This window comes from Telmatherina bonti, assembly GCF_933228915.1.
Source record: "Telmatherina bonti genome assembly, chromosome: 4".
Taxonomy (NCBI): domain Eukaryota; kingdom Metazoa; phylum Chordata; class Actinopteri; order Atheriniformes; family Telmatherinidae; genus Telmatherina; species Telmatherina bonti.
The window spans coordinates 10,270,497-10,292,167 of NC_136622.1; the positions used below are offsets into that span (position 1 = coordinate 10,270,497).

Here is a 21,671-nt window from a genome sequence, read left to right on the forward strand (position 1 = left end):
GAATTTCTATGAGTTGACGGCAGAATGAGAAAGTTTTCCACAAACATGAGTCAGTCAGAGTTTAATCCTCACTTCCTTTAATATGAGGAACAAAAAAATGAGGGCGGGGACTGGGAGGTGTGTGTGTGTGTGGTGGGGGGGACCATCTGTTATAAAGACCCCTCCACCCCAGCTGTCATGGGACGGTGTTCAGTTGTCAGGGAAGAACAATGGAGGAGATGTTTACATCAATGACAATTTATCGTAAGACGACAGCGTCTGCATGCCTGCCTTTAACTCCAACCTAACTCTGCCTCCAGGTCTTCAGAAAGAATCTGTTTCCATGGTGATACCCGCTCATGAAACCTCCAGCTGTGGAAAAACTGCAGAAATCCTGGAGATCTGCACTCTGCTTGTGTGAAAAGGGCTTCTGACATCACTTCATACACTGCTTTGATCTGATATAAACTTAGTCAGACTCTATTATTTGGATCCATTCTGCTCCGTTTTATCTGTTTAAATGTTCATATCTGTTTTATTCATTTTGTTCAGCAGGTTTATGTGTATGTTTCCTCTTCCTTCTTGTCTTTTCTCCACAGCTGGCCACTGACGGACTGTGGATCTGCAGAGACGAAGCTTCACTCAGAGACTAGCCTGTAAAAGCAAGTCACCCCCCCACCCACCCCCCAACAACTTCCAACCCAGTGTGTTTTCCCATCTCTGCTCTCCTGACAACATCCCTGAAGTGTGTTCCAGACAGGAAGGCTGTGTTTTTATGTGTTGATGTGTGTGTGGGCATTTTGTGCCGACGTGGATGGGACACTGAAAGATGTGTGTGTCGCAGCATCATAGGATGAACAACAGGGGGGCTTACCCCCCACTTGTCCCCGTGATCTTCTTCCTCCTCCCTTTGGCCTTCCTCTTCTCCGTGCCTCTGATCGCTCAGGGAGCTATCCACATTCCCACACACTGTGAGTACTGCTTCGCACCCGTTTTCCTCTCCTCTCCACATCATATCGGGTTATTTTATGTCTTGAAACTCAAAAGTAAAGAAACTTTTTTACCCAAACAAAGCTCATCTGACTTGATAAATTCTCTTTACACATTTACACCCTCTCTCCCTTCCGGCATGTCCGTTCATCCTTTTCATTACTAACGATCCTTGTGTTACATCCTGGAAAATGTCATCAGCACCAAAACGACAACATTTCTCATCTGTTTTATTGTCACAATTATCAGAAATAAATCTGTTTATTCACACGATGGGATTAGAATGGTCCCTGATCCCAGAGGACAAATGATGCTGTGAGAAAAGTGAGTCTGCAGTAGTTTAAGCTTGCTTCCTCTCTGATGTCTTTTCCCTGCTTTCCCACGGACAAACAGATAAAACACATAACAGTGAGTGGCTTTCCTTCTTCTGACTCGTGTGTGTGTGTGTGTGATGTCTAACACTCAGCTTTAGATTGTTTGTGAAACCAGTTCCCCAGTGGTTTCCTGCAGGGGAACTGAATTAATTGATCGCAGATATTTATTCCCTAACTTGTCCAGTCAGACAAGTGGGAGACATACTGGGAGCTTTCAGATTTCCCAGCAAGGCATGAGACATTTCTGCCAGTGTTACTTTATGTCATTTTAAAAGAGTAATTAATTATAGTTACTATCTGTAATACTATGAGTTATTTTAAAAATAGTTACTCGAGAAAGAAACTATTGTCTAGTCTTTTTTTTTTTAAATGTTTAAATATTTTTCCTTGAAAGGATTAAATTTAACTGCATGTTGCTTTGTTCATAATAAAGTCGTTGTGGCTCCGTCTTCCTCCCAGCAGAGGACTCTAACTTCTTACAGCTACCATAAAAACACACTTTGTTTCTGGGCATAATGAACGTTTCTCACATCGTTCTGGTCTTTCATCTCGGTAAGAGAGAAATGATGTGATCCCGGTTTAAAACTCTTCCTTTATTTTCTCTGGACTCGCTGTTGCTGTGTGCACCTCCTGGTCCTTTAGTTTACTCTTCCTCAGTCAGTCATCATCAGTTAGGCCATGCGGTCCCTCTAAGCTTCCTGTCAGATGAAGACAGCTTCAGTGTGCAGAATTATAGCAACATGCTGCAGTTTATCATCAGGAACGGTAACAGCGTTGTAACAATGGAAAGAGTAGATTATTTATCACTGGATAAAATGAACTGTTTATTTGATGGACGGAACGATTTCTTGAGCATGTGGGAGCTGGAAACGAGAAAAACGGACAGGTGGTGAAACATTTGAAGGATTCGGGTGAAAAATCAAACGTGAGAAGTTGGAGGATTTTGTGGATTTTCTTCGTAATAAGGAACATAAAATGGGAGTGCAGGTGGGAGGCGAGAGAGTCTGGAGGTGAAAGAATTCTGTTGATCAGTGAAAACTGTGTCCTGTTTACTGGAACAGATTATACCAGAATAGAAGCTGACTTTTGTTTTTGCAATCAAGTCCTTATAAAGCTTTATATGGGTGTGGTTCATTTACCTGTGGATAGAGAGACCAGTTTTTCTGCAGAGATGTTCAAGTTTTCAATTCAGGGATTTAAAAAGGGTGCAGTTAGAGAGACGGAGACATGACGAATTTTCCCAGTTTTATTGTTGTAATGAGCAACCAGTTCATCTGAGGAGCATAAAAGATTTGGAAATCAGGATGGTACACTCTCAAAAATAGAGGTACAAGATAAGGACATTTCTGTACCTATAGGTACATTTTAAAGAAATGTTCTCTCAAAAGTACAATACTGGTCTTTAAGAGACCAGAAGCACACCTTCAGAGTACGAAAAAGGGTTCAAAGTGACATAAAGTACAAATTTGTACCAAATTTGCAGCATTGAAAAATGTAATGTTAATGGCTGTAATGTTACAAACTAGAGCAGAGTTGAGTGATGACAGTAGTACTACTTAACAGTCATTTACTGCACCAGACAATGAAGGTCAGATGCTGCAAACTAAGTGTATATCTGGTCAGTATTTTGAGTTTTTGAAGATTATTTCTAGATTAAAGATAAGATAATATTGCTAAGTGGCATGGACCAGGCCTAATGCTGTGGAAAACATAAAAAACATAACTTGAAAAGGTGAGGTTGAACTTGATAAGGTACAAAAATAGACCAGAACTGAAGGGTACAGAAATGTCTCTCAAAAGAGTACACCCCCAGCGACAAGCATTTGTACCTTTTCAGGTATAAGCTGGTACCTCTATTTTTGAGTGTGTATTAATACTAGAGAAGGTAACCATGTTAATGGAAATGAGACATGGGGTCATGCTCATTAAGAAGACAAAGTTTGACATCAGTGAAAGGAAGAAATGATCAGCAACGGTGAATTCAGTAGCTGTTCATTTAAAGTGGGTGAGACCAGAACAACAAATTAAATTCAATTTGAATGAAAAAGGGGCTTAATAGATGAAATCCAAACCATCAGGGGATGATGATGGTGGTGGGAAAACATTTAAACAAACACTGGCATTAATGTACCACATGCACTTTGTTTTGGTTTTAAATAATAAATAACAATGAATTAATTAATGAACGTAAACTGATGGAGACTCGTCACATCTGACTATGGACACATATGTTGGTGTATATTAGTGGATTGATTTAGACATATTTGGACTTGAAGTATATTCTGACTTTTCTGTTGGATCTGCTATTTTGACTGAAAAAATTAACATTTCATCACTGTGCGTGGATGTTTTAGTATTTCAGCCACCAGTGCTGACGGAGTGGCCAAAATCATTCACAGCCTTTTCTCGAGAGGACATCTTTCTTCCTTGTGAGGCCTCTGGTAACCCCCCACCCGTGTATGTACACCTGCTACGATAAGTTCAGTTTGGTTAATTATGGATTCCCATTATCCTTCATTATAGTGAAGACTACTCGTCCTGGGGTCCAGGAGTGCTGTATATTATCACTGATGGAAAGCATACATATATATATATATATATATATATATATATATATATATATATATATATATATATATATATATATATATAGTTGCAGATTTAATTCAATCCATAGTTGAATGTGCTGAGAACAAAATCCCACAAAAATGATCAATGAAAATCAAATGTATCAACCCACAGAGGTCTGAATTTGGAGTTATACTCAAAATTTAAGTGGAAAAACACACTGCTGGTTGATCCAACTTTGATGTAATGTCCTTTGAACAAGTCAAAATAAAATAATTTCCTCCTGTTGTCTATTCTATTTGCACAGCAGCATGTGAAATTGATTGTCAATCAGTGTTGCTTCCTAAGTGGATAGTTCGATTTCGCAAAAGTGTGGTTTTATGAATATATATATATATATATATATATATATATATATATATATATATATATATATATATATATATATATATATATATATATATATATATAATATATAATATATATGTTATCTTTATGAGAGAAAAATGAAGAATGAATGAAGATAAAAACTTGTACAAACACTGCAATACAGCCAAGACTCTGTGGATTTATGATCATTGTGTCGAAGAATCTAATATTGTTTACATATAAAACGAATGTAGGACTACAATAGGGTGGAAATCACAGTCTGGGTGGAAATGAGCTGCTTGTTGGGGGTCTCTTCCCTTTCCTTTATAATCATACAGATGCATTGCAGGTCAGTAGATATGGTCCTTACTGCAACTGGCCCGCGTCCAATTTTGTAATGTTGTTCAATACAGTTTGATGGATCTGAATAAAGGTTCATAGTTATAATGTTGCCAATACTTTTCAGAGTACTTATAGTATTTTCAGATGCAAATCTTTCTTTAATATGTTGGTAAATTTTTATCTTTTTATCTGTTTTCTTTTCTGTTCTCTTTCCTTAGATTCCGCTGGGTTAAGGATGGGGAGCAGTTTGGGGTGGAGCTGACAGGATCTGGGACACTGACAGCCCAAGACAACGAGTCCCTGGAGTCCTATGCAGGAAGCTACCGCTGCTACGCCTCCAACACTCTGGGGACCGCCATGACACAAACCGTAGAAGTCATAGTTGAGCGTGAGTAATAAACAGCCAGGTCCTGTGATGGACTAGAAACCAGAGATGGGATTTATGGCTCCTTGAAGGGATCTGGAGCTTGAGGAGCTGTTCCTTTTTAAGAGCCATTCAAAAGACTGGCTTGTTTGGTTTTTGTTTTTTATTTTAAAGAATGCAGGGTGACAGACATCATTACATTCCAGGAGACTTGATCACCAGCCTCCCAAGGCCAGAGCAGGGAGCCAGATTCAGATAACAGCTTTGTTTTGGGTGAGGCTGAGCATCGTTTGGCTCAGCCTTGAGTCCTTAGTGGTCTCAGTCGGACTTCGAAACAGCCGAATCGGGGATCAGTTTCCAGCAAACCGAGCATCAGCTTCTCCATGATGTTTCCCACCTATGGATGAGCTCCAGAACTGCATCCAGCCTGCCAGTTCAGGCCAGACTGGCATCCAGTTTACGGTTCAGCTCTATGACCGCATGAGTTTGAGTGCTGCCAGTTGCTCGGCATCGTCCATCACAGATCTTCCAAAAAAACAGCAGAAACCCACTTATCACAAATCCAATGGTGTTCCCACCATGATCTGCATCACACACTGTGTGAAGAGCAGCAAATTCCCAGGACACATGGGGTGCAAGATTAATCATAATCACGCCTAGTCAAGAGTTGCATCCTTCTGAATGGCAAAGTGGGATCCAGTGATGTTGAGCTGGGAAGACAAAAACAGCTGTTGATTATTATGATGTCAAGAAGCTCTGCTAAAAGCTGTAGCATCAAGCCAAGTCACTCCACCTTCTTTCCAAAAACAGAGAACGGAGAACATGCAGTGAACTGTCGTCCTTACATTTCAGCCAATCAGATTTTATATTAGACGTCTCATCATTTATTGTATTGATTCAACTCTTGATGTGTTCATTGATACTTTCTTCAATGTCACTTCAGCAGGAGCAGAGTATTTTTTAGCTAAGCTGATCTCGTGAGCACGGTAACAGTCTTAAAATGACAGTTACATGTAATATGCCACAGTCTGTTACAATTTGAAATATGTTGATTGATATAGATGATACAAAACTAATATATTCATTGTTTATTGTTCCATCCATCCATCCATCTTCTGCCGCTTATCCGGAGTCGTGTCGCGGGGGCAGCAGCCTAAGCAGGGAAGCCCAGACTTCCCTCTCCCCAGCCACATTTGCCAACTCTGCGGGGGGGATCCCGAGGCGTTCCCAGGCCAGCCGAGAGATATAATCCCTCCAGCGTGTCCTGGGTCTTCCCCGGGGTCTCCTCCCAGAGGGACGTGCCTGGAACACCTCACCAGGGAGGCGTCCAGGAGGCATCCTGACCAGATGCCCGAGCCACCTCAACTGGTTCCTCTCGATGCGAAGGAGCAGCGGCTCTACTCTGAGCCCCTCCCGGATGACCGAGCTCCTCACCCTATCTCTAAGGGTGAGCCCGGCCACCCTGCGGAGGAAACCCATACGAGATCTCGTTCTTTCGGTCACGACCCACAGCTCATGACCATAGGTGAGGGTAGGAACGTAGATCGACTGGTAAATCGAGAGCTTCGCCTTCTGGCTCAGCTCCTTCTTCACCACGACAGACCGGCGCAGAGTCCGCATTACTGCAGACGCCGCACCGATCCGTCTGTCGATCTTGCGCTCCATCCTTCCCTCACTCGTGAACAAGACCCCGAGATATTTAAACTCCTCCACTTGAGGCAGGACCTCACTCCCGACCCGGAGAGGGCAATCCACCCTATTCCGGCTTAGGACCATGGTCTCAGATTTGGAGGTGCTGATTCTCATCCCAGCCGCTTCACACTCGGCCGCGAATCGCTCAAGCGAGAGCTGGCGATCACGACCAGATGAAGCCAACAGGACCACGTCATCCGCAAAAAGCAGGGACCCAATCCTGAGGCCACCAAGTCGGATCCCCTCAACACCTCGGCTGCGCCTAGAAATTCTGTCCATATAAGTTATGAACAGAATCGGTGATAAAGGGCAGCCTTGGCGGAGTCCAACCCTCACCGGAAACGAATCCGACTTACTACCGGCAATGCGGACCAAGCTCTGACACCTGTCGTACAGGGACCGGACAGCCCTTACAAGGGGGTCCGGTACCCCATACTCCCGGAGTACCCCCTGCTCTGCTTCCTCATCGGAAGACGTGTTGGTAGGATTGAGGAGGTCTTCGAAGTATTCCTTCCACCGACCCACTACGTCCCGAGTTGAGGTCAGCAGCTCCCCATCTCCACTGTACACAGTATTGATGTAGCACTGCTTCCCCCTCCTGAGCCGCCGGATGGTGGACCAGAATCTCCTCGAAGCCGTCCGGAAGTCTTTCTGCATGGCCTCGCCGAACTCCTCCCATGCCCGAGTTTTTGCCTCGGCAACAGCCAAAGCCGCATGCCGCTTAGCCCGCCGGTACCCATCAGCTGCCTCCAGAGTCCCACAGGCCAAGAAGGCCCGATAGGACTCCTTCTTCAGCTTGACGGCATCCCTCACTGTTGGTGTCCACCAACTAGTCCTGGGATTACCGCCACGACAGGCACCAACGACCTTACAGCCACAGCTCCGGCCGGCCGCCTCAGCAATAGAGGCACGGAACACAGCCCATTCAGACTCAATGTCCCCCGCCTCACCCGGGACATGGTTGAAGGTGGGAGTTGAAGCTCGCTCTGACGGGGGACTCAGCCAGGCGTTCCCAGCAGACCCTCACAACACGTTTGGGTCTGCCAGATCTGACCGGCCTCCTCCCCCATCATCTGAGCCAACTCACCACCAGGTGGTGATCAGTTGACAGCTCCGCCCCCCTCTTCACCCGAGTGTCCAAGGCATGTGGCCGCAGGTCCAACGATACGACTACAAAATCGATCATCGAACTGTGGCCCAGGGAATCCTGATGCCAGGTGTACATATGGACACTCTTATGTTGGAACATGGTGTTCGTTATGGACAATCCATGACGAGCACAGAAGTCCAATAACAAAACACCATTTGGGTTCAGAGGAGGGGGACCATGCCTCCCAATCACTCCCCTCCAGGTCTCACTGTCATTGCCCACGTGAGCATTGAAGTCCCCCAGCAGAACAATGGAGTCCCCAGAAGGAGCACCCTCCAGCACTCCCTCCAAGGACTCCAGAAAGGGTGGGTACTCTGAACTGCTGTTCGGTGCATAAGCACAGACAACAGTCAGGACCCGTCCCCCCACCCGGAGGCGGGGGGAAACTACCCTTTCATCCACCGGGGTAAACCCCAACGTACAGGCACCAAGCTGGGGGCTGATGAGAATGCCCACACCTGCTCGGCGCCTCCCACCATGAGCAACTCCAGAGTGGAAGAAAGTCCAGCCCCTTTCGAGGGTACTGGTTCCAGAGCCCAAGCCATGCGTCGAGGTGAGTCCAACTATATCTAGCCGGAACCGCTCAACCTCGCGCACAAGCTCAGGCTCCTTCCCCACCAGAGAGGTGACGTTCCACGTCCCTAGAGCCAGCTTCTGCAGCCGGGGATCGGACCGCCAGGGTCCCCGCCCCTTGCTGCCGCCCAGCTCACACTGCACCCGACCCCTACGGCTCCTCCCGCAGATGGTGAGCCCACGGGAGGTGGGGCCCATGTAACCCTTTCGGGCTGAGCCCGACCGGGCCCCATGGGCGAAGGCCCGGCCACCAGACGCTCGCTCTCGTACCCCACCTCCAGGCCTGGCTCCAGAGGGGGGTCCCGGTAACCCGCGTCCGGGCAAGGGAACATTCATGCCCAGGTTGGTCGTCATCGTAGAGGTTTATTGTTTATTGTTGAAAATGATAAATGAACAGGACGATTAAACAACAAGACTCCATCAGACTCACCAGTCTTCTGGTGGTGCGTTGTGTTAGCTTTTGCATTAAACTCAGGTTTGACAGACACAGCGGCCTGCACATCAGTCTTTTTTCTTTTTATTATCATGGTTGTGATAGTTTCATGTTGAGATACTTCCCAATGCTGCTCATGTTGAATGTTTCTATCTTCCTGCTTTCTGTTGCAGCTCAGCCAGTTCTTCTAAAACAACAGAGAGTGCGTAAGAAAGCTTACGAAGGATCGAGCATCATCCTGACCTGCAACCCTCCTCAGAGTTCTACTCCTCCAAGCATCCACTGGATGGACAATAGTGAGTCTGTCTTCTTCTATAGTTTTTATCTGCTCAGTATATCAGTGATATACCTTTATTATTCCAGTCTGTTGCTCTTCATATGGCCATCTCACCACAATTTCAACTATTATCTTTCCAGTTTAAAGCCTCACTAAGCTCTATAGCAGATTAATTATGAATCTGCATTTATTAATCATTAATAAATGTCTAGTATTTAACGGTTATGCAAAAAAAAAAAAAAAAGTAAAAAATTATTGATAAAAATATGAGGGCACCACTTTCCTTGAAAGACATTATTGTAATAATAATAATAATAATAATAATAATAATAATAATAATAAACACAAAACCTATTTATTATTGTTGTTATTATTATCAGAAAACAGAGTTAAATCTAAATTAAACTCTGTTTAACATTGATGTATTTTTTGTGACCAGAGTTTTATAGCTTAGATAAGATGATGTGAAGTGATTATTTTGGGGGTCATGAATACAGGAGAACACAGAGGAAATGCTCCCGCTGTCTCTCTGGGCTTCAGGATACCAGTACAGTACAGTTAGGATGGAGCTTCTCACACAATCCCTATCCCTTCTAGCAACAAAGGCAGTGTAATTTATACAGTATCATCATCCATACAGTGCCATACACTATCATACAGTACTGTATTGTTCTCACCTAAATCGTACGATATTATACAGTACCATACGGTTTCTACCTGAACCATAATGTACTGTGCTGCATCATACAGTACCAAAAAGTCCCGTAAAGTATCATAAAGTACTGTACTATACCAATCTGAACCATTACTAAGTGTACCCACCAGATCAAAACTGTGCCATAAAAACCTGAACTGAGCTGTACAACTCAGTGTAACCAGGTCTAACAAGTCTCCGTTACATAATGCCTTTTTCACCTTGTCATGGTCACACAGTAAATTTTTCGTTGTGGTGTTTTCCTCAGAGATGGTACACATTGAACAGAACAGCAGAGTGATAACCGGCCTGGATGGACACTTGTACTTTTCTAATCTTCTGAAGAGTGACAGCAGAGATGACTATATCTGCAATGCTCGGTACACCGAAGCCAGGACCATCCTTCCCGATACTGCCATCAGTCTCAACGTCCAGCCCAGTAAGTGTTATACCGTCATACCAATACCATGTAAGTTTCTATTTACAGTAAAGACTGTAAATATGAATATGAAACAAGTTTAATTCAGGCTTTGTGAGATGTGTTTAATGTATATATATATATATATATATATATATATATATATATATATATATATATATATATATATATATATATATATATATATATATATATATATGTATATATATATATATATATATATATATATATACATACATATATATATATATATAAATCTGCAGTTTACCTGCATTGTTCAGTGTGTGTTGACTGAATATGTTGTGTTTCTTTCCAGTTAATGATCTTCCCGGTGTAAAACCTCATCTCTTACGTCCCACTGGCCACCACAAACCCATCCAGGCACTGAGGGGTCAAAGCATCACCCTTGAATGTATCCCCAAGGGCCTGTAAGGATCTTAATCCACTAGTAGAAGTGTGTGCATGTGTGTTTGTGTTTGTTTCAGATTTCTCCAAAACTTTCTTCTTGTGTGTTTCCATTTAAGTCTTATCAGCTCACACTGAACCTTGACTCAACGCATATTTGAAGCCTCATAATTTAACAAGAAAGGGCGAAAGACACGTGATCAGCTGTTTCAGAAGCTCTTGACTAGATATAACATCTCTGGTGAAGAGTTTTGTAAAATATCAATACAGTTCATTTATATTTATTGAGATTGTCAAAATTTGAATCCGTGTGGCCCTGCGATGGACTGGCGAGCTGTCCAGGGTGTACCCTGCCTTTCGCCCAAAGACTGCTGGGATAGGCTCCAGCTTCCCCGCGACCCTTCATCGGACTAAGTGGTTAGGATAATGAATGAATGAATGAATTTGATTCCACGGTTGCATTCAATTCAATTCAGCTCAATTCAACTTTATTTATATCGTGTCAAATCACGGCAATGCCATCTCAAGATGCTTTACAGACAGCTAAAAAAAAAAAAATAATGAAGCTAATTCATAATAGCCTACAAAGGCTATCCCTTTGTTGTTAATGCTTCTGTTATGTAAACTAAAATTCCTTACGGCAGCTGAAAACAAATCAATGCCATGACTGCAGTTCTTACAGTCATTAACAACAAGCTCTAAATAAAGGTGATGAAACTATCTGTGACATAGCTCAGATACCTCGTACAGCCAAACTAGAGATGATGCTACTTGTAGATGATATATGTTGACAAAATGTGAATATGATGTTTTATTTAAACTTTTATTAAATAAAGTGGGTGTAGCCTGTCATAAATACTGCAGTAAATGATGTTTCCTCCATATTTTAAACATATTTTATAGCGAAACTGTCAATTACTCAGCAACTAAATGGTCTGTTGTGAGTAAAAGTATAAATGTTGGTTTATTTTCGATAAACTAGCTAAATATTTGGTGAATTACCACTTTAATGTGATGTTTGTAAATGACAGCAAGAGCAGCCAATAGGCAGAGGAAGAAAAGCCTCACAGACAAGCCTGGATTAAAGACCCACTGTGGCAAATGTCTCGCTGATTATGACTGTAAAGCTTTTGTAATGTTGTTATTATGGGGAGAGCAGGTACATCTGTATAAGATGCCTCCTGGGCACTTTCCCAGTGAGGTGTTCTGGGAACGTCAGGTTGGGGGGAGAATCAGTGTAATACCCTGGACACATTGGAGGGGCATTGTTGGGCGATAATGCATCCAGATCCCCCCAGGTGAGCTGGAATAAGCAGCTGTGAAAAGGCAAAGTCTGCTTTTCTTTGCTTTTTGCTGCTGGACATCGTTAAAATACGCTGTTATGTGTTCTACTGATCAATACTAATAGCTGTTGGAGTCAAATTAAATGATTCTCTCATATCACATTAATAAAAAAATACCAATGAGGAAGCAGACAAGTTTAATTCAAAATCCTTTTATTAAAGAAAGCGAGAGAAGGAAACACACATTAAAAAAATGTAACGATAGGGTAAAAATTTGGTAGTTTACCACATTAAATTTCTTGCAATCACAATAAAGATATTGAAAAACATTTTTATGTATTAGTAATTGTAACTTGTGGCTATCTATCTATCTATCTATCTATCTATCTATCTATCTATCTATCTATCTATCTATCTATCTATCTATCTATCTATCTATCTATCTATCTATCTATCTATCTATCTATCTATCTATCTATCTATCTATCTATCTATCTTGCAGCCCCACCCCTGAGGTGGAATGGATAAAGAAGGACGGCAGACTGGATGAAACGAGTGCAAAGGTTGAGAAACACGGCCGTTGGCTGAACTTCAGCAGCATCACCCTGGCTGATGATGGGGAGTACCAGTGTAATGCCTCTAACATCCATGGGTGGACCTCACACTCTTTTACTGTCATTGTAGAAGGTAGGCTGCACAACACTCATGTGATTGTATTATATCGTGTGTGACCTTGCTGCCGTTTAAGTTTGGATGTGTTGTCCTTCATAGCAGAGATTAGATTAGCTTGGAAAGACAATGTTTAGCTTTTTTGGAGTCTACTGAAATAAACCCTCAAGTTTTTATATGTTTTATGCCTTTAAAATATGTTGCATTATTTTAAAAAGTAAAAGGAATTTTAATTTAAATGTGTTATAGTGCAGATAGAAATGGTGAAGCAGTTAAGCAGGCCCTTTTAAAAATCTCAGCTGCATGCTGCTCTCCCTGTTCATACAGGGTCCCCGTGGACCACGGCCATCTTCCCACCATCTAAAACATAAATTTTCATCGAGAACTAATTGTACACTACTCACAAAAAGTTACGCACATTCAGCTTTTAGTATGATGCTAGAAATGACCTGAAATGACCTTTACAGGTTAACCTGATTTGACCAATTTCACATTTTCTTATGTTTCCATGTTTAAGTACTTATGACAACTACTACTAATAAGAATATGAACCACATAAAATGACCAGAAAATGACTGTTGCTCTATCCATCCATCCATCCATCCATCCATCCATCCATCCATCCATCCATCCATCCTTTCTTTCTTCCTTCCTTCCTTTATAGCGGCTCCGTACTGGTTGAAGGAACCCCAAAACCTGATGTATTCGCCGGGGGAAACGGTGCGACTGGACTGTGTGGCTGACGGCATACCAGCTCCTACCATCAAGTGGAGCATCAACGGACAGGCATTAGCAGGTGTGACATGTTTCTTATTGTACTTAGATATGCATTCACATGTTTTAATGGTGGAACATAAATTTAAGAAAAACAAATCAAAGAAATGTTCAGCTTCAACAACATTCTGGATATCTTTAATTATTGTGTCCAATAGAATATTTATGTTGCTAAACATATCACACGGTTTAAAGTTGGCTTGATTACATGTGCTGAAGGCCACAGATGGATTTCAGGGAGGAGGTTCCACAGTTCCAGCAACACCGACCCCATGCAACAGAAAAATGCAATAAAATGGAGACATGAGTAGAACATCCAGGTGTTCTAACATTTCAAACTGCCCATCAAGACGTTCTACCTACGTCTACTCATGCACATATCACAAAAATGTCATTTCCGTATGTTGTGGGGACATGAATAAGGACCATAAATCCATGCCACCCTGGAGTGTAACAGCTCTACCCCTGTGTTTAGATTTTCAGCTGTATGTCATGTCTTGTTGTTTCATGTGTTTTCTCAGTTCAAGATTCCTGTTTTCTTTTACAGTTTTTCCCTGTTTAGTTCCCTTGTCTTGTTTCCTGTGTTTCCTTTGTTCCTGTTAGTTAGATTCACTTGGTCTCGTTAGTTTATTCATTACACCTGTGTCTTGTTTGGTTTCTGTCTGTATTTCGAGCCCTCGGTTTCTGTTCTGTTTGCTGGTCCATTGTGTTTACTTCTGTTAGCCTCCTTTGTTTACTTGCCCTCGGTTTCTTTTGAAATAAATGTCTAGATTCTGCATCTCTCTTCTGTCTTTGAATTTTGGGTCCTCACCTCCAACACAATCATGACACTGTAGCTCTTTAAATAAATTAGTAAATAACTTTCATGTATGTATTTTTGATATTGTCATAGAATTGAAGGGTGATATTAATATTTAATATGCAAATTCCTGGAAATAGTCTATGATAAGTTCTTTAAACTATATTGAGTCTTTTATAAAATTATACATGAATATCTACATTCATTAGTCTACTGTGTGTAATCACCTCACCTCCATGAATATAAAAAGTTGCACACTTTGATGAGTAGATTCCTTCTGTTTGATTAATGTTCTTTAACACATAAAAGCCATATATATATATATAATTTCTGAGACATTTGGCATCAGTTTATGGTAAAAAGTTTGCTGGAAATTCTGTGGAACACGGCCTGATTTTAGTCTTTAGCTCCTTAATAAACATTAGAAAGCAGAAGATTCTGCTTTACAGAAGTCTGACATATTTCATGGTAATAAATGGTAAATATCCCAAAAAATTTCCTTTTTTTAATACAGTTTGTGAAAGGGACAAATAAAAACATGCTATAAAAAGGACTTTTCTTACCATTTTTTTCTTGAGCTTGTAAACGTTAAACTAAGTAACTTTCTTTTTTTTATTGTACAAAGCTGAATCGTAGCCTATAAAAAATATGTGCAGTATTCTATTCTGATTGGGTGGCACAGATTGACACCTATGAAATCAGCCTGTGATATGCGCTTTGACAAAGTAGGACATATTAACACTCTGGCACCAGAACACCATAACAGGTCAAGCAGTGGGCGCTTTTTATCAAGAGATTGTTTTAAATTTATGACAAAAAGTTAACAAATAAATAAAAATCTAGATTAATTATTTAAATTTTGATCCATTTTAAAACAGATTAATATAAAATGTGGAAATTGCAATCAAAAAACAAAGGAAATTTCTCATGTTGACTACGCAACCACATCATTTATAACAGCTTGAAACTACACAGAAAACAAGCTCGTAGCGTAAACAATAAGAGAAAAGTGTCCTACAGATGCCTGGGTGAGATACCAAATGTAGGATCCCTAAATTGTACAGAAGATATACGTCATACAATTGATAACGACAAGGAGAGAAAGACACTTATGAAGATACAAGAAAATAAACAGGGTTGAAATTTGTCTGGAAAAGCTACAGATGTAACCAACCTATAGTTTAGTGTGATTTCTTCTTTTTTAACTTCCTCCTGTTTTCTAAACTTGCTTGCAGATGTGGACGCCGACCCACGCCGGAGTTTTACCAGCAATGCTTTAATACTGCGGGATGTGGAATACGAGGACACAGCTGTTTATCAGTGTGAAGCCACCAACAAACACGGCTCCATCCTCTTAAACACCTACCTCTTTGTTGTTGGTATGCACACAGCTCAGCGGGGGACATTCCCCTCTTTCCTCCCATGACACTTTTTGACCAGTTCTCTACGTGATGCCATGTCTTTCAGAGCTCCCTCCTCAGATTCTGTCCTCTGATGGAGTCGTGTACAGAGCCATCGAGGGAGGAAACATCAAATTACACTGTGAATCTTTTGGTTCCCCACGACCACAAATTACATGGTGAGATGCAGTGTGTGAACGTTGCAAAGTACATTTACGCAGGTAAAGTTACAGTAACGTATATATACACCACTCTATACATGCAACAGAGGCACGTTTTTTTGTTTGCCATGGAAAATGTATTATTTGCAGCTTCTTTTATAAAGAAGGATTGAATGAGTAGCATTAACAGTATGTTTGTTGGGGATGCTAACATTTCATATATCATCTCCATGTTTTCCTCAAAGTATTACCTGATTGGTCCAGATGAGAGTGGGCTCTTTGAAGCAGGTAGATGATGGGATCTTCAACCCCAAAGACATTAAGATAAAGTCTTTTCAGAACCCATTGAAATCATTGATGTGTCGTGTTGAGGTGAGCTAATAATAGTCGTAGTGTTTTCCTTCAGATGGTCGGGATTTTTTAGGTCCTGGAACAAGGCAGCGTATTTTCCACGGCACAGGAATTATTCTGTAACTCAGACTGGTGTTGAACAGGTGCTGAAAAATCCAGCATTTTGGACTGACACCGTCTGGACCTGCAGTCTTGTTCTGGTTCAGTCTCTCCGGTTGTTTCTTCACCAGACTGTGGGACACAGTGTAGCGGTTGCGGTAGAGGAGTGTCGGATGTGGTGGGAGATGGAGATCAATTAGTTGGGTTAGAAAAACAAAATTGTTCCTGTTTGTCAGCAGCTTTCCCATCAGCTCACTGAATCTTCAGAAGAGTTTCTGAAAATATTAGAAATAAATAAAGAAATCAGTCAAGAGCCACAACTTGAAAAAGTGGCACAGATAAAAAAAAAAAAAAACCATGTTAAAAAAAATCCTAACTAAACAGAAACTACATGTGATTGGAGAGGCTGCCAACATCACACAGAACATTCCAGAATAAATGTCTTTTATTCTTCAATCTGGTTTATTTTGGATTCGATCATACTGGCGTTGACTTTTTCTCTTTCATCATTTCTGATCCTTGTGTGTCTTTAGGAGGGATGAGTTTGGGTCTCCTCTGATGCTGGATCATCGGGCTTTCTTGTTGACCAACGGAACAATCGAGCTACTGAACGTCAGCCATAAAGACACTGGAGAGTACAGCTGCTCTGTCAAAGACTTCAACATCTCCATCACTGCTAACCTGGTCGTCTTCAGTAAGTCACACACACACCTTTATGCAGCAAAGATTCAAAGTGGACCTGACATGATCATTTCCATTCATTAAATTCCTAAACTTCTCTTTTCATCCATCCCAACTCTGAAAGAGGCAGGAGAAAATAGTCCTGAAGGGAACATTTGAGGTTGCTTGAGAGGTCGAGGATTTATTGTAAAAATGAAAAGCAAAATGTTTTGTGAACTTTAGGTTGGAATCTGGAGGAACCAGATTATGTCAGTTTGCAGCGATTACTTGGTTAACAGTTTGGAAATCACCTCCTCCTCTGTTGGCTGACCAGATGTTGGGCATGAATTAAAAAGATTATGGGGGAATTAAAGCTGCAGCTTCTTTCTGGTTGCACTCATCAGGATTAAGGTTGCAGAGGAACAGCAGCTGAGTTAAGTTAGTTTTAACCTGAGTTAATACAGTTGTGCTCATATTTATTCATACCTTTTCATTAAAGAAGGAAAAAAAACAGCTGCCTGTAAAATAAGCTGAAATTGACTAAAGTAATAATAAATAAAATTTTTATGAAAATCATTACATTATTTTCTAATTCTGGTTCAATACAAATTTTTATTTTTTTTTTAAAGCAAACAAATAAAATAATTTATTCCATATTAAATCACTCATAAACTAATATTGTGTTGAACAATCCTTTAATGTTTCCGCTCCAGTCAGGTGTTTTCTGTTCCTCTCAGTCAGACTTCTGCACCTGTTGACAGGTATTTTGTCCCACTGTTCAACAGAAAAGTGCTCTAATTTGTCCAGGACCAATTTGTTTGCTTGTTTGTTTGTTTTTTCTTTCTTCAACTCAATTAAATGAAAAAAAGCGTCTTATATTACTAAATTATATTTTTGCTCATTTTTAATTATTGTTCCTTTTTTAAGTTTCCTGTTATTTGAGTGACTGTTGTAAATTCAGCCTTTTCTTTAATGAAAGGGGATGAAAACATATGAGCACAACTGTTTTCTGCTTTATCCAGCAGGATGTTTAAACAATCTTTCTTATTAAACTAACAGATACATGTGAAAAAAGTCTTCCATCTTCATCAGCATTAGTCTTATTCTTCCTTCCATTCTCTTCATAGTTTCCCTTCATTCCTCCATATTTTTTGTTTATTTGATTTAATATTTATATTATTTAAAAACTGTTAATGATGTGTAAAACTCATCCGAGGCCACAGAGAAAAGTGAGACCTGTATGATTATAAGATATGTAAGAATTAAGAATATTTTGAATTTTTCTATTTCTCTCAGATCAGACTGTGATACGTGCTGCTCCCAAACATGTTCGTGTTGTCAGAGGAAGCACTGTTTTTCTGGACTGTGATTTCTACAAAGATCTACGGCTGCATGTGTACCGGGTCGTCTGGAGGAAAGATGGTTACGATCTGCAGGAGTCATCTCCAGATGACAAGTAAAAACACAATATATAATGACTCTTATTTGCTTGCATGTCCTTTACTGTCCTTACTGTGTATACAGATGTGGTTTCTGTAAAATTAGGAAAAAACATACAAACAAACATAAATAAAACACAGCAGAAGTTATCATATTATCATTCCAACTGTCTTGTAAAGTCAGAAAGACCATCTGATTCATGCCACAGAATGGTAACAAACAAATCAAAACAACTGAAAATAACAACAACACTCATTCATTCATTCATTCATTATCTGAACCGCTTAATCCGATCAAGGGTGGCGGGGGTGCTGGAGCCTATCCCAGCAGCCTTCGGCCGAGAGGCAGGGAAAACTCTGGACAGGTCGCCAGTCCATCGCAGAGCAATAACGATACTCAAGTGCTGTAAATACAATCAGCTAAAGGCACCAAAACAAACATCGCCTGGTAGGACCATACTCTCCTTAGACCAGGGACGGCGTTAAGGGCCGCAGTCCTGCAGGTGGTTGCAACCATTCAGCCACAGTCAGGGTAGATGGAACCAGATCTGTTTTATTTTCTTGTTTAGTCCTTGTTGGATTTATGTCCTGTAATTTTTCAGTCTTTGTGTTCAGGTTGTGGATTTTGTTTCCGTGTGTTTCTACCTTCGTACAGACTTCAGTTCATTGGTTTTCCTTATTGTTTGCTTCCTGTTATCTGCTCCTTGTCATTAATCTCTCAGATTATCCTCTGTCTGGCTTCTTTTCTTCCCTGTTTCTCATTTCTCTTAATTTTCCAGATAGCTTGTCCATCCATACTTTCTTTTTTTTTTTTTTACCTGAGTTTTTTTTCTGGAACTTTCTGACTCTGGAGCATCTTTTGTTCTTCCATTAATAAGTCCTAATTGCCTCCTAGTTCTGCCTCCCAGTTCACACTGCTGAACCATGAGGCATCCAAATCACAGCAGGCTGATACTACATCTCTGTGTGTGTCTGTCTGCATTTAGGTACACTATCTCTGAGAACGGTACACTAAAAGTAACAAATGTCCAACCCGAGGACACCGGACGTTACTCCTGCGAGGTAAAAACTGAACTGGACCAGGCAGAGTCCACCGGCTCCATCACTGTAGTTGGTATGTATTCGTCTGTACTGTAGGAGGAAACTACATGTTGGGGGTTTAGAGTTTGCGTTCAGGACTAACAGTTTTCTGTCTGGCTTTTAGCTCCACCAGACCCTCCCATCTCTCTGTCCCTGTCCAACATTAAAGACCACAGCTTCACTCTCAGCTGGTTGCCAGGATCCTCTCATAACAGCAACATCACAGGTACTGACCAAAACACCTGAAATCAGACATTTTCAAGATGATAAACATGGTTTTTGTTCTTCAGTCTGGTTTAGCACATCGATTCAATGCCTCAGATTCAGTTTAAGTTTTCATTAATATGAGAAAGAACTAAGGAGGTAATACAGCTTGCACCAAAGCTTGTATTCAAAGTTTCCAAAAATCAATAAAATAAATATTTCTGGAGTTTAATATCAGTGTTAACCTTCTAAGTGCAAAAGTCACATTATTGCAACAACCTGTTACAAGTTTCAGGTCTGAATACATTCATGGCAGACATGAGTATATGACATGACAGAGCGGTGAAAAAGCTTTTGGTTCCTTCCTGATATTTTTCTATTTTGCAATTTTATCAAACATAAATGTGTCAGATCATCACACACTATTTTAAAATTAGACAAACATAAGCCCAATAAGTACAAAATGCAGTTTTTAAATGATTTATTTAATTTTGCATGTGTATCTGTTATGTTATTGATGAGAACAAAATAATTATATTTACATTTCTTTTTGAACTGGGGTTTTAATCTTAACTATTTAGTAGTATTCAGATAAAATATGATACCACAATAAATTATATTTTACTGTAGTGTGTTTAGGAGTTCATATCTAGTGAGTAGAAAGGAACCATCTGGTTTATGACATATTTGCTCTGAAACTATCTATATAGGTGATGAGTCATCGGCTTCCCGCTGTTGTCATTGACTTATCTACATTATGACATTTTTTTCCAGGGTTCATCATTGAGGCCCAGGAGGAGCCACACTTGGAAAAGGGAAAGCAGAGCTGGATGGAGTGGAAGAAAGTACCAGGAAACTTCAAACACGTACAGCTGATGCTCCATCCTTTTTGCACCTACCGCTTCAGGGTTACTGCTGTTAATGCGGTGGGACGGGGAAGAGCCAGTGAACCCTCGGAAGACTACAGCACGCCACCTGCAGGTACTTCATCCATCCATCCTTTTTCTTAACCGCTTAAGCCGCTTTCTTAACCGGCATTTAAAGCTGGGGTAGGTAATGTTGGGGGGCTAGCAAGATGTGAAAGTGGCACCCTGTCTTGGCTCCTCCCCCTTTGATTTTGCTCCTTGCATTATCCAAGCCTTTTTTCTTACCTCTGCCAAGGAGGTTAAGTTTTTACCGGCGTTTATCTGTTTGTGTTCCAGATAACTCCAGATAATTCTGGATTTAGAATTATACTTGATAAAAATCAGATCACAAGCTGATATAAATTTCTGTGGAAATTCTTCAAGACACTCAAAATAAGATCCAGTAGTGTGTGTGGCCTACATGTGCCTGCATGCATGCCTGGACCAAGCGGCAACACAATCTCTTTATACCGTGTTATTGGGGTGAGTTCTTTTGATTGACAGATGCCGTGCTGCAAGCAAGCAGAGTGCAACACAACCACAGTTTTCAGCCAGCTAACAGCGTGACTTAGCTTTAACCTGGCTATCTCCATCTCCTGGTTAGCTCCAGGGTTAGCTCAGTTAGCTCTTAGCTACAGGCAGGTCAGAGTTTGATAGGTTTCAATTATACAGCCCCACGTTCACAGCCCCCCCCCCCCTCTCAGTTCTATCTCTTTGCCTATTATTGTATTTTCTGGGAGCGACAGCATGCGTAACGCTGCCGAGATAGCAACGGTGGGAATCACACAATGAGCTTCATTTCAGCTTTTCAGAAAGCTATGGATGACGTCACGGAGGTTCTGTCCATCTTTTATATAGTTTATGTCTGGACATGCTCCACAGATGTTCTCAGGATCCATCGCAGACCTGGATCAGGCAATGAATCTATTGTGTGGCATGGTGGGGTGGATGGAATGAGACATGATGTCCCGTGGATAGGGATCTAAGGCTTGTTGTTGGGTAAACAGTAGATGGTCCTGGTTGGGATGGTGATATCCTGACAGACTTGAATGCAAGTGATACAGTCTGTGATCTGATTAATGTCCACTCCATTTGGCTGAAGTAGCAGCCCACGCTATGACATTGGAGCTGTCCTGCAGAGCTTTTACAGGTTTACTGACTCCACCTTCTCACAGACAGGACCTGCTGTTCTAAGGAT

General features: G+C 41.1%; 1 protein-coding gene across 1 annotated transcript in view; it reads left to right on the forward strand.

Annotated features, from left to right (window-relative positions):
• Positions 1-760: 760 nt before the first annotated feature.
• The window catches only part of LOC306754627 (neural cell adhesion molecule L1.1-like), a 45,011-nt gene continuing 24,100 nt past the window's right edge, over positions 761-21,671 (forward strand). The window contains exons 1-15 of the mRNA XM_079238651.1: positions 761-950; positions 3,698-3,800; positions 4,841-5,010; positions 9,008-9,130; positions 10,074-10,244; positions 10,561-10,672; positions 12,435-12,619; positions 13,266-13,397; positions 15,410-15,553; positions 15,642-15,753; positions 16,719-16,879; positions 18,142-18,301; positions 19,271-19,398; positions 19,489-19,590; positions 20,343-20,549. Of these exons, the coding sequence (XP_079094777.1) occupies positions 809-950; positions 3,698-3,800; positions 4,841-5,010; positions 9,008-9,130; positions 10,074-10,244; positions 10,561-10,672; positions 12,435-12,619; positions 13,266-13,397; positions 15,410-15,553; positions 15,642-15,753; positions 16,719-16,879; positions 18,142-18,301; positions 19,271-19,398; positions 19,489-19,590; positions 20,343-20,549 (2,152 nt within the window). The 5' untranslated portion in view covers positions 761-808. The remainder of the gene's footprint in view (positions 951-3,697; positions 3,801-4,840; positions 5,011-9,007; positions 9,131-10,073; positions 10,245-10,560; positions 10,673-12,434; positions 12,620-13,265; positions 13,398-15,409; positions 15,554-15,641; positions 15,754-16,718; positions 16,880-18,141; positions 18,302-19,270; positions 19,399-19,488; positions 19,591-20,342; positions 20,550-21,671) is intronic.